Here is a 12,249-nt window from a genome sequence, read left to right as displayed (position 1 = left end):
ATTGTACTGTGGTTCTGCTACCTTTGCTAGGGTTATAATTCCTGCTATTCTTTATGGTCCAGCTCCCATCAGGGAAGCTGAGGCCATTGAAGACAAGTGAAGTTTTGGCACTGAGTTGAGTGCAATTTTCTGGACACCTAAAAACACCGCCCTTCACCTTAAAAGCAGTAAAAGCGGCCTCCATCTCCTCTGTCACCTCATTCAGTCCATTGAGGGGATGGAGTTTCATGAAGGACTCACTGTAGGCTCGTCCTTGTGCCAGAATGCCCAGTCCATAATCTGTGGCTGTTTGCAGGGTTCAAGAGAAAGTCAAATGGCACCTCCTGGGCTGGCCAGCACAGAGCCTCCTTCCTTGCAAAGCCAGACGGAAACAAGAGGTCACAGGACATACTGCTGCAAAAACAGCCCCAGCTCAAAGGGAAGGCTGCCAACCCTGTGCATGTGCCTGTGTGCAAGTCAGGCCACTGCTAAAGAAGTCAGGGAGTACATCACGTCATTAGCTATACATTAGCCAAATTCCAGGGTTCTTGATTAAAAAGTTTCTCCCTGCCTTTATGAGCCAGAGGAAGCTGTGGATATTAGATGATTAATGAGTATTTTTGTTGACATATGCCAGTTCTTGGTTCTCTTGGCTTTCTGCATTAATCTCTGAATCACTGGCCCATGGCATTCCACTTTCCACATTAAAAAAAAAAACAACTGTGCCCCCATTACTCTTTCATGCAACAATCCAGCTGTATGGACCACTAGGTATTCATGAACTCTGGTATTTCAAAGCCAAAGATAACATATATTTAACAAGAACTGTAAGATACTCTTGAGTATAGTCAGAAAAAGTTTACATTTATTTACCTTCTGTATCAAATACATCTACTTCATTGCTTTTTTTTTTGTCCACATTTATGAATTGCAGAGCATGATACTCCCTCAAGTATCTGAGGAAGACAACTTCTCCTAGTACAAACTGAATTCCACAAATATAGGGATTATCTGAATGCTTTCTTTTCAGAGACCCTGTTACTACAAACTCCCAGATGATTTCTCTCTGGGCTTTTCAAACCCTCACCAATGCACTCCTCCCTAAGACCCCTTCACCTTTTCACTTCTGGTCTCCTGCTGCCAGGAATGCTCCCTGCACCCAGGGACCCAGCATCCCATGGGGGAGATGGCAGCTGCAGGACCATAGAAAATGACTAATGACTGTTAAATTAAATTATATAAGATCAATTGCAGCCTATGCCTGGAACATTTCCAAGGACCATGCCATGGTCTGCAATAACAAGGGACGTGCGTGGAGCCCTATTATTTTTTCTTGGGAAGGCCATGGCATTGCCTGTTTGCTTCTGGCTCAAGACACCATTATTGTTCAACCGCTGAAAATTTAAAAATACCTAGGTCAAAGTAAATAAAGGAGTTGTTAAGCGATAATCTTTAAGGATACTTAAAAGATTCTTGTAGGCAAAGACTGTATACAGTATTTGCTCAGGCGTAGGTGTGTACCTGAAAAATGAGACATTCTGATGTTTAAAACACCAACCTGATGACTCTTTCCCTCTGCCATACCTATGAGTCCTTTTCTTTCCAACCTCATGAGTTTTTAAGCCTCAGCTACAGTACAGTTGCAGACATTAAAATCTAGTGTTATAATTGCCAAGTTTATTTTGCTTTGCAACTGTAGGGTTTTGAGGGTAAATATTTGTCATTTCCAACGATTAGCTGGCAGCCGGAGAAACCACAACAGTATCACCAATCCAGGGCAAGGAAATCCAGTTCTGCTGGAATCCCACTCACTGATTTTCCATCCCAGTCAGCACATGCAATGCCAGGACAGGCAGCTGTTAATTCATATGTGCATGGAAGTCATGTGCAGAATACTGCTATGTAGTACAGGCTGGTAAATTGGCATTTTTAGCAATGCTGCTTACAAATCAAAAAGAAAGCAAAAAGGTCAAGCTTGTGGAAGGTTTCTCTTGATCCAATGCTGGGGCCCAGCCATTCTCTCTCAAGAGCTCCCTTGGCCGTGGAAACACCCAGCCTCTCTGGTGAGGTGGCCGTGGCACAGGAGACAGGTGCTGTGCAGAAGCCTCGCACTGAGAGTCTCACACTCTGCATCTGTGCATCCACAAAGAAGTGCCATCCAACACCATCTGTAGCTGCTTTATCTGCTGCTCAGCTGCTCCTCTCACCTTCCTGGACGTGGGTCTCCTACTACCTGTGCTACAGTGAGGTGCAGATTGTGTGGAAGGAGGAAAATGGGGTCTAAAACCAACACAGCACAGCTGCCCATGAGGGACCAGTAGCTCCGACTTTCAAACATTGTATAATCAGTCCTGCAATCTTTTTCTTCCTACCCTTGCCATAGTATGGAAGCACTCCATCCTGCTTCCATTCATTTCTTTCAAATGTGTTACGACACCCTCACATTTGAGCTCTAGAGCTTCATTTCTGTGCTTGGTGCATAGTGATGGGCTTCACTTTATGTCTGCATTGCTCAGCAAGTTCCCACTGCAGCCCATCACAAACATTTTCCGTGCTGAAAATTTGCCACCCAAACCATTCAGATTAATGCAACTTAGTGTCATCCTGGGCCTTCACCCAAGGTCCAAGAGCAAAAACCTTCAAATTGCCAGCCACAGTTAGAAAGCAGATTGACACCTTGGTGGCTCACTGAGGAGTTGCCAGGAAGGATGGGATCCATGGAAGTGTTTATGCAGGCCTGTTAGAAATTACCAGCCTTTACAACACATCTCTTTGTGGCTTTTATTAAAACGTATAGCCAACTACATTCTCATTTTTAGTTGTCTTTTTAATTGCCTATGAGTTTGCTGCTCTTTTTCATAACAACTTTTGTAACATTAATATTCTTGCTTCACCATAGTGTTGCCACTGATGTTAAATTTTCCATTTAAAAAAAAGTGTAAAAGAATTGTCTAAAACATAAAAGCTCCAAGCCCAGTGGGGTTGTGTGTAAAATTCAGCTGAAACCTGACCAAAACAGGGCCAAATCTCTTGCTGAGCAGTGGGTTTATCTCATTAACTGGAGGAGAACTGAAGAGCCTTAAGTGCATGATATTTCCCCTGAAGGGCCTGAGGAATGCCAGAAATACCCACCTCATCTAGTAGGAAAAAAGAGCATTTGGCTGTATGTATCAGGTGTAAAACACTCCACAGGCTTCAGGAGAAAGGTATGCAAGTCTCAGTGTGCTCTCTTGAAAACTATGCTATTAAAGGTACCAGAGTTCACTGCCTGCAGCTACTTACGCAGGTTGTGGAGAGGCTTTCTAATCTTTTAATTTTATATAATTATATTTGTTTGGGAATGGAAAGGGTGGGGAAAATTTGGGGATTACCTTGGCAAAGATGTTGGAATCATAGTCGCCTCTAAGTTAACTGCCAATATTAATCTATCCTTTAATATTTCGTAACTATACTCCAGGTATGTCAGATTCCTGAAACCACAAAAATGTTGTTAGAGCAAAATCAAATGTATGTGTGCAGCAGTAAGTATTTTAAGAGAAAAATATATTGTGTTGCCTGTAGTGGCTTTCCTGCTCTATTGCCTTCACAGCTGCAAAACAGAAAGATTGGTATGGAAAGAGGGCTTCGGTGGATCGATGCCGTGTTTCTCCCACAGGGTCCCTCGTGGACACGCTCAGGCGGCGCTCTGCCAGCACCCTCGCGTGCACACGATCTCACCTTCGCAGGCAGCCGCGAGCAGCCACTCACACACACAGTCTGTGCACGACCCGCAGAGGCGAGAGGGGTTCTCTGCACGCAGTTCCAAGGGGTTTAGGGAAACCAACACACCCGGAGGAAGCAGGGACAAAGAACCAAGAACGACACGCGCACATGGTTTTATCCCAAAGGGCTCCGGGGTGGGCAAAGCATCAGAAGTCAATGGTCTGAGGGCCAGGGGGCAGAGGCAAGGGTGAGTGACATAACAGGAGCCAATGGGAGAAGGGATGGGAGGGGGAGAGAGTTAGGGATCAGTGGAATCTTGGTAAAGAGAGAGCTTTCTAGCGCAGAGGTTTACAGAGTGACCACTTTCAAAGCAATGTGGGGGTGTAAGTGGACTTTGCCACCGCAACAGATTGGTATTAGAATTTGGTGAAAATATTCCCTACAGATAACATGTTCTCAGGAAACCAAATTTTTATGTAAATGAGGCTTTGGGCTAAAGTCTTTCAGCAGGGGACTTTTTGCCATAGTGTGTAAGGCTGACCGTACCATGTGCTGGTCAGAGAACCAAAGCCTGAGGGGAGAAGAGCACAAGTCACCCAGCTACTGGTCCTGTGGGTCACCGCATTGCCTGCTGACCTGGTCAGAGGTTTGGCTCATGCTTTTGATAACTGTATTTCTGTTCTTTGAAAATATTAACCTCTTTGGGGGAAAGTAGTCTTGTAAAAAACATAAATTACATTTATGCAAAAAAAACCTAATGAGGAGGTAAGGAATACTTCATACCACCTATTTTAGGGCATCCTTTCTGAGAACCCAGTGTGTACCAGTACACTTCTAGTGCATTGTTCTGATGCAAGGGTCTGTGAGGGAGGAAAGAGAGCAGCTGGCATTTCTGACATGCACTCTGAAAACCTGTGTCCTGGAGAATATGCAAAAGCCTATCTCTGAGCTGTCCGTTTCCTCATTCTTTTTTCCTAAGGTTTTTAAATGATGGCTTTAAAAATCAGACAGAGACAGAGGAATACTTTTTGCTCAGCCTCCACTTTAATTAAAATGATGTTCTGAGGGGTTTTTTAACCTCCCGGGTGCAAGACAGTTGTTATTACTTTAAAAAGCAATTATGCTCTGATTCATTTTTGCAGTGAAGCACCCGCAGCTGCTTAAACATCACAGTGAAGCAGGCACATCCCTGGGTACTTGGCCGGATTAGAATCCAGATGCTGCAAGGAAAGTAATAAAGGCCTGTTTGGCAAAACATAACACGACACCAGGGTAGCTTGACTAATTAAAATAGCTCATGAAAGTTAAAATTCTACAGATTCCAAAGGGAGACTGCTCAGATTTATATGGGTGAGAGAAAAAAAAGCCCAGAAACCCAGAGGTGTCCCTAGGCTTAGAGGTGGTTTTGCAGGCATCTCCTGCGATTTTGTCATGCTGAGCTTGTGCATTCATAGATGCTCCGTCCCTCACGGTGTCCCTCCCCTGCAGCTTGCTCCTGCCACCCCATGGGATCGGCCGTGCTCCCCCTGGGCCCCCGCACCTTCTGTGACCCCAGCACTGGCGACTGCCCCTGCAAGCCCGGCGTGGCAGGGCCCCGCTGTGACCACTGCCTCCCTGGCTACTGGGGCTTCGGTGCCTACGGCTGCCGCCCCTGCGACTGTGCCCGCAGCTGCGACCCCCACACCGGTGACTGCCACAGTAGCAGGTGAGTTGGGGGGTCTTGGCCACCCCCTCCCAGCCTCACCGTACCTCTGTGATCTCTGTTCCAGGGAAAGCGCTATTTACACATGGCAAGCAGGCTGAAAAGTATCCGTTATGTAAAATACTTGGGGTTTGGTATGGCCAAGAAGTGGGGATAGAGTGGAAGCTGAGGCTGTGGTTCTCCTGGGTACCTGGCACACTGTGGCAGGGCACCTGCAATGTTGGAATTTTTGCTCTCAGTGCTGGTGTTAATGTAGCAGGTGTTTTCCATAACCTTCACAGTTGTTTCCTCTCCACAAGCAAAATATGGGCCTCAGGGACATCTGAGTGAGAGGAGACCAAAGGCTTAATATTGCTGTTGTAACTCAGCTTGTGTTGACTGTGCTGGGCTTGGAGTCAAGCTCTGACTTTTAGAAGACTGCACATTTTAATAATACCCCACTCTCCAAATCTGACATGTTGCTTTTTTTACCAGACTGAAGATATTTGTGGTATATAAATCCCTATAACATATTTTAAACCCAAAATGGATTCATGATCCTCTCTGACAACAATCCACCTGTTCACCTTTCAAAACTGCCTCTTGCATTTACCATCATTAAGACACACAGTCACATTGTACCTGGAGGATGGGTTGGTAGTAGGATGGCCCTGCTTTCTGCTGGCTCCTAGAGGAAGGTTGACCATCTCCCTTTCCCCTCAACAGCTCAGACGTGACCTGGCACAATGAAGCACCTCCTTTCCAGGCAGTGCTCAACGAGAGCGAGCCCACCTGGGGCTGGGAGGATGAGCAGGGCTTCTCGGCACTCCGGCACTCTGGTAGGACTGTGGCTTTGCACGTGTTTCACCTGCCCTATCCCTCCCGCCAGCAGCCAGTGCAGATTTAGTCTTCTGCACTGGCTTGTAGTTAGCACCCTGGCAGTTGCAGGGGGGAATGGACATTCCCCCACTACCATGTGGAGGAATGTCTTTGTGACCACCTCCTTCCCCTCCAAGAGCCAGAGGAACCTTATGGCTCATCCAATCAATGCAAGGGTGTGCAAACCCCTTAGGCGGATGCTCCGTGCTGAATGCCTGCACCCAGCATTTAGCTGTTGTAAGGCAAGAATTTGCAGTCCCAGCTCTGAATTTCAAGGCTGAATACCCTCATGAATTTCAAGGCTGAATATCCTCACATTTTACTTGACCATCATGTTTTAAAGGAATCCTTATATTCCCTAAAACTCAACAAACCAGCAACTCTTTTTAAAGGGTGGGGTTTGGCCCTTCACTAGCAGGTAGTTAGGGGATTTCTAGCTCACAATTTATTTCCCCAATACCCACAACAATTTTGGCATCACTTGCAGCTTATGATGCAATTTGAGACGGCCTAGCATGCAGCGGGGGAAGTTATCTCCCTCCTGTGTTCCCAGCCCAGGGAGGTGCATGAAGGTTGGTGCGAGGCAGGCTGGCCCCGTGGGGCAGCACCAAGCTGTCCTCCCTTGCAGCCGCTGCATGCAAGCAGGCAAGCGTCATTTCCTCCATTTTCAGAGAGCGGCTTGATAATATCTCGAAGATACAATAATTGAGTTAATTGAGGGGAAAGCTCCATCATTTGTCTGGGCGACTTCATTTTAAACGTAAATAAGTATATCATGTTATTCTTTGTTCTAAGATCACGGAAGTCATTAATCTGCCTTAACCTCTGCAACATTTCCTTTTGAAATTTTGTCTGGTACATTGCGGTGTGGAAAATACCAGAGAGAAAGATACGCATGTTATTTGCATCCCAAGGCAAAATAATAAGGCCTTTGTTTTCCTTCTCTTCTAATTGTAAACAAGGAGTAATTGCCCTTGGACTAGGATTCTGTATTCACTCTCAGTCTGAAAAGAGTTGCAAATTTGGCTTTTTTGCATGAGGCTTGTGGACCACTTGAAAAACCTCTGGCAGTTCCTGGGCTCTGCCTGCAAACGCTCCTGTCTTTTAACCACAATCCACACGCCATTTGCTTCCTTCTTTTTCCCCAGGTAAATGCGAATGTAAAGAGCAAGTTTTAGGGAATCCCAAGGTCTTCTGTGGGATGAAGTACACCTATGGTGAGTTGTGGGTGAGGTGGCTGTAAAGGGAGGTGCTGCAAGGCAGTGCAAAAGTGTATATAAAGCATGAGAGGTGCTGTGTGTGCACTGCTGCATCCTGGCAAGCCCGTGGGATACTTAGTCTAAAGGCAGATCTTCCACCAAAATGTATAGGTATCATGGTTCCAAGTCAAGGTGGGTGAAGCATCTTGTTCTGTTACCCATCTCTCTTGCTATCAAAACACCCTTGTATAAATTCATGGGAGGACAAGAGCTGGAAGTGTCCCTGGGAAACTATAAACCACTGTTACCAAAAATGGGTCACTGAAACTATGTCTGTAGATGGGGTGCCCCAATCAGAGCCTAGAAATTACTGTGCCTGAATGATACCGAACGTAAGGAGGGACTGTGATCACCATCCATGGATAAAACAATTCCAGCAGCTACTGGGAACTTCCCCCTGTCAAAAAAGTTCAGTTGTTGCAATGGGGTGATATATATTGTCTATGTGTCTCTTGGATTTACATGAATGAGAAGAGGCACTTTGTTTCCCAAGACCTCCCCGGTGTGTGCCAGTGAATTGCCTCTTCATACTGTGGCAGAGCAAGGAATGCTCTGTGCTGCACTCCCTTGCTTCATAAGGAATCTCTTGCAGGGGTCTCTTGCACCTGTTTCGTCTCACACTGAAGTTGAAAATGCAGAGAAGATAGCCCATACCTCTGCAGGCTGAGAAGCAACCCACGAAGGGGAGTTCAAGGGGCTGCCAGTTGTTGAAATGTAGCCCTGGCTTAGTGATATTAGGAAAAAATTTTATTCTGTTCTGCTTTGCTTCCCAACCACGATAGTAACTGTGTTTAATCTTGCAAAAGATAAGAAATTGAAAAAAAAAGTCACAAAACCTCAAAGTTCATAAATCTTATCTAAAGTGCACTCAGGCTTCTCCCCCTTTCATCAGTCAACATGTGAAGGTGTCAGCTAAACTAGAGAGACAGATGAATTATGGGGCTCATCATGATCTCCAGGAGGCCACGGTGAGAGGCTGCCCCAAGCTTCCCAACATGAGTGCTGAATAAAGCACCACCATATGGCAATACCTACCAGTATAGGTTGGGTGGAGGAACTCAGCCCTGCGCCTCCACCACTCAGGGGCTCAGCAGTGGAATGCCAGGTGGTGGGAATGTGCCTGTGGGTATGGGTGAGCTCAAAATACTCCATAATTTGCCCCAGTCCCCACCAATGTCTCACTCTCCTCCACTGAATTTGGATTTGGCAGTTCTGCAAAGCAGCAGGATGGGATGAGGCACCAGGGTGGGATGAGGGCAGGTCCTCACACCCCTGCCTACTGCCTGGGCTGTCTGGGCTGAGCCCAGCAAAGCCTCCAGGTCCATCCCTAAATCCAGTTGATTTCCAAAAGAGCCAAGGAATCCAAAGGGTTTGCTGAGCTCTGGGGGAAAATGGGACCTCATGCCCTAATGGCAGTTCCAGGGGCCATGGCCAAAACAACTGGCAGCATTTCTGCCCATGGGTGTGGGGATGTATGTGCTCTCCAGCAGCTGCTCTGATCCTGGGCTCCCCAGCAAGGGGCCCTGGGCTAACTCCACTATAACAAAGCAATTGTCCTGACTGCTTCTCTCAGACACCAGTATTAGACCAGGGAAAAAAAGAGACCACTGTAAATAGTTTGTATAGTCCTCGTTTTGAATTCCTGTCTTCCCAGTGATCAAGACAAAGATCTTGTCAGCTCATGACAAAGGCTCCCATGCAGAAGTCAGTGTGAAGATCAAGAAAGTCTTGAAATCTACAAAGCTGAAGATTCTCCGGGGCAAGAGGACACTCTACCCTGAATCCTGGACTAACAGAGGCTGCACTTGTCCCATCCTCAATCCTGGTAGGTTTGACTCCCTGAACTGTACATTTCCACCACATATACACAGATTTCATTCCCAGCCCACTATCGCCTCATACCAATGAGCTGAGATTGCAGCCCAGTGTTGATTAAAAGTTACTGGCTTACATCACTTGGATTGCAACTTCAATCTCCACCAAATTGGAATTTCATAGAGAAAAACTTTGAATAGACTTTGAAACATACAATTCTCTTTATGTAGCATAGTAACAGACTTTCAGTTTGACCAGTCTCCGCTCCCAGAGGGAGGGAGGTGCACATCACACCACAATTGCATGTATATCTTTCAAAGCTAAAGCTAATTTGAATCCATGAAAACACATTTAAATCTAATTTGAGTCATGATACTGTACTGAAGTTCTAATCTAGACTCAAGGGAACATTTCTCTTTGAAACTAATACAAATTTACTTCTACAAGATTTGGAAGAAATTCTCTTATGCAGTGAGACAAGAGTTCCACAGTTTTTTCCCATCTTCTTTCACTGAAATGGAGTATAACCAGTGGTGGCTAAACAGTGCATGCAGTCTCCAGTATGGACAAGGACATGCAGATTCAGCAGTGTCTTCCACAGAGCAAAATTAAGCTCCAGCTGACACACCTCTCTTTACAACTCCAAGATAAATGAGCAGTTACCAACTAATTCAGATAAAAGGCTTTCTTTCCATAAGGCACATACACCACTGGGAAATTGGCAATGGAAGCATTGACTTAGGTGCTGAGACGTCCCTTTCATGTGCAGCACTAGGAACTAGGGGGGACAGGGCTGTCTGTGAGGCTGGGTCATACAGTAAGGTTATTCACTGATGAGGTGTTTGCAGTCTTCTTTCATGCCTGCAGGAGTGACTGTGTCTGGTTTTGAAGGCAAGCTGTTCTGATAGCACAGCTGTAGCTAGAAAGTCTTGTCAGGTGCAAAGGTCAGATGAATCAGCAGCATTAGGTAGGGCTCTACTGTTGAAGTGCAGTAAGACTTTGGATATTGCTGGAACACCATAAATCTATAATCAAGTAGATACAGCTATTTTTTTTTTTCCATATGCAATGGAAACACAAGCAAGAAAGAACAGATGCAGCTGCCTTAATATGAACCTGAAGGAATGCAATGGAAGCTGTTCAAAACTGAGCCTGCAGGGCAGCCCACACCTGACACCCAGCTTTGCTACTCCACTAAGTTCAGAGGAGCTTCACTGATTTTCCCCAACAGATGAAAAGACAGCATTAATCACAGAATCAATGAAGGTCTCTTAGACAACAGCAGAAAGGTGGAGATGCAACTGTCTTTAGTGATAGTCCAGGTTTCTGACACAACAAGGTGTTACTCCCTTGTTGCTTCCTTGCCAGCTCTCATGATTTACACTGCAAAGCTTGATATTGTTTTGAAATGCAGCTGCTGGTCCCATGAGTATAAATTAGTCTCAGCCTTCATGTTGAAAAGTCATGACGTTTGGTGCTAATAGGAAACCTGAAAACATAGGTTGAGTGAATCTTTTAAGATTCAATAATGTCAAAGAGGGAAAAAAGGATCCCAGATGTTTTTTTAATTCATTATTTTCTTTAGCTACCACATTCATTTCTGAGTGGTTGGCAATATTAGCAGATTCAACTCTCTATCACAGTAAGAGCTTATGACCTACAGGTGAATAAACCAAAAACAGCTGGATGAAAAGTCAAGCTGACATAAAACAATTTTCTGACATACAGCTATAATGGAAATCACATCTTCCAAAAATATAGAGGAGATCAAAGATAAATATAAAAGTAAGACAAATGTGGTTTTATTCTGTTTTACAGAAGTAAAGGGATACCAAAAGGAGAGTAGGCTCTTAAAGGCTCTGACAAGAAAAGAAAACTCTAAGCATTTATTAAATCTCCATGGGCTATTTTCGTATGAAAAACATGCTTAAGTTCTTACAAGGGGAACCCTTTCACCACCCTTGCATACCCCCTGCTCCCCACACACCCAGAGAGGCAGATTCTTCTTTTGGGGGACACTGAGCTGAAAGATTTAAAGGTCTTGCCTATTTGCAAGGGAACAGGAGCCCATTCCTTCCATGGCTCTGCCAAGCACAGACACAGAGAGGCAGAGAGCAGCCTGCCAGGGCAAACTGCCCAGCCTCAAGTCCTGGCTTGTGGCATCTCAGTCATTTGACTCATTTTAATTTTATAGTTCTGTAGCATCAGGTTGAAAATCTAGAAAGCCCTACACGATCAGCAACCACAGCAATATTTGCTTGCTCTCTGAGTGTGTGTACCACATTTCTATCTCAAGGGAAATAAATTCAGGAACCCTTGAAAAGTGATGTTCGTAACAGCAAGATTGACTTGGCCAAAATCAATGTCTTGTGAAGGGCAATGGTGCCACACACGTATCCTGTGTTTACTTGGCAGAAGAGAGGATGTGTGTGCCCAAAAACTCAGATAAAGTAGAAAGCAAATTGTATTGAAATAAAGAAAAGCATACTTGACCTTTAACTTGGGAAGCACCCTTCCTTTATTCTGGACTGCAAAATGAAAACCCAAGACAACACAAGCGGACTCCCTGCTGCAGCCAGGATGGAGCGGGATGACTGAGAGCACCGGGGGATGCCCATCTCCTGTGCCTGGTTTGCAGCAGCACATCGTGCTCCCCAGACTGGTGCAAGTGGGAAGGGGGTACAGGAGGGATCTAATGCTGGCTATACCCTAAATGTGCTGGCAGGAAGCTCCTCCTGCCATGGAAGGGATTATCCTCCTTGTTATCCCCATTTATGGCAATTTGTGGCCCATTTAGGCTGTTTGGATCTGTGGCAGTGTTTCTTTAGCTAATTCAAGCCAAAGGCTTTGCTCTATCCCCCTGTTTAGCAGTTGTTACCTGGTTCCAAGCACTCTTTTGAGTTGTGTCCTGAAAGTCAAGAGCAGACCTGGATG

General features: G+C 45.4%; 1 protein-coding gene across 3 annotated transcripts in view; it reads left to right on the top strand.

Annotated features, from left to right (window-relative positions):
* Positions 1–12,249, top strand: part of NTN4 (netrin 4) — a 48,164-nt gene that overhangs the window by 33,556 nt on the left and 2,359 nt on the right. For 2 of the 3 annotated variants that reach the window (XM_042026040.1, XM_042026049.1), the window contains exons 6-9: positions 5,170–5,386; positions 6,089–6,201; positions 7,390–7,458; positions 9,155–9,325. In XM_042026040.1, the coding sequence (XP_041881974.1) occupies positions 5,170–5,386; positions 6,089–6,201; positions 7,390–7,458; positions 9,155–9,325 (570 nt within the window). The remainder of the gene's footprint in view (positions 1–5,169; positions 5,387–6,088; positions 6,202–7,389; positions 7,459–9,154; positions 9,326–12,249) is intronic. The other variant, XM_042026058.1, reaches the window with a different exon arrangement.

The sequence above is a fragment of the Corvus kubaryi genome, unplaced genomic scaffold (assembly GCF_017639235.1).
Source record: "Corvus kubaryi isolate FWS band 111438036 unplaced genomic scaffold, C.kubaryi_AGA036_p1.0 129, whole genome shotgun sequence".
NCBI classification, from domain to species: domain Eukaryota; kingdom Metazoa; phylum Chordata; class Aves; order Passeriformes; family Corvidae; genus Corvus; species Corvus kubaryi.
This window is presented reverse-complemented; position numbering and strand designations above follow the sequence as displayed.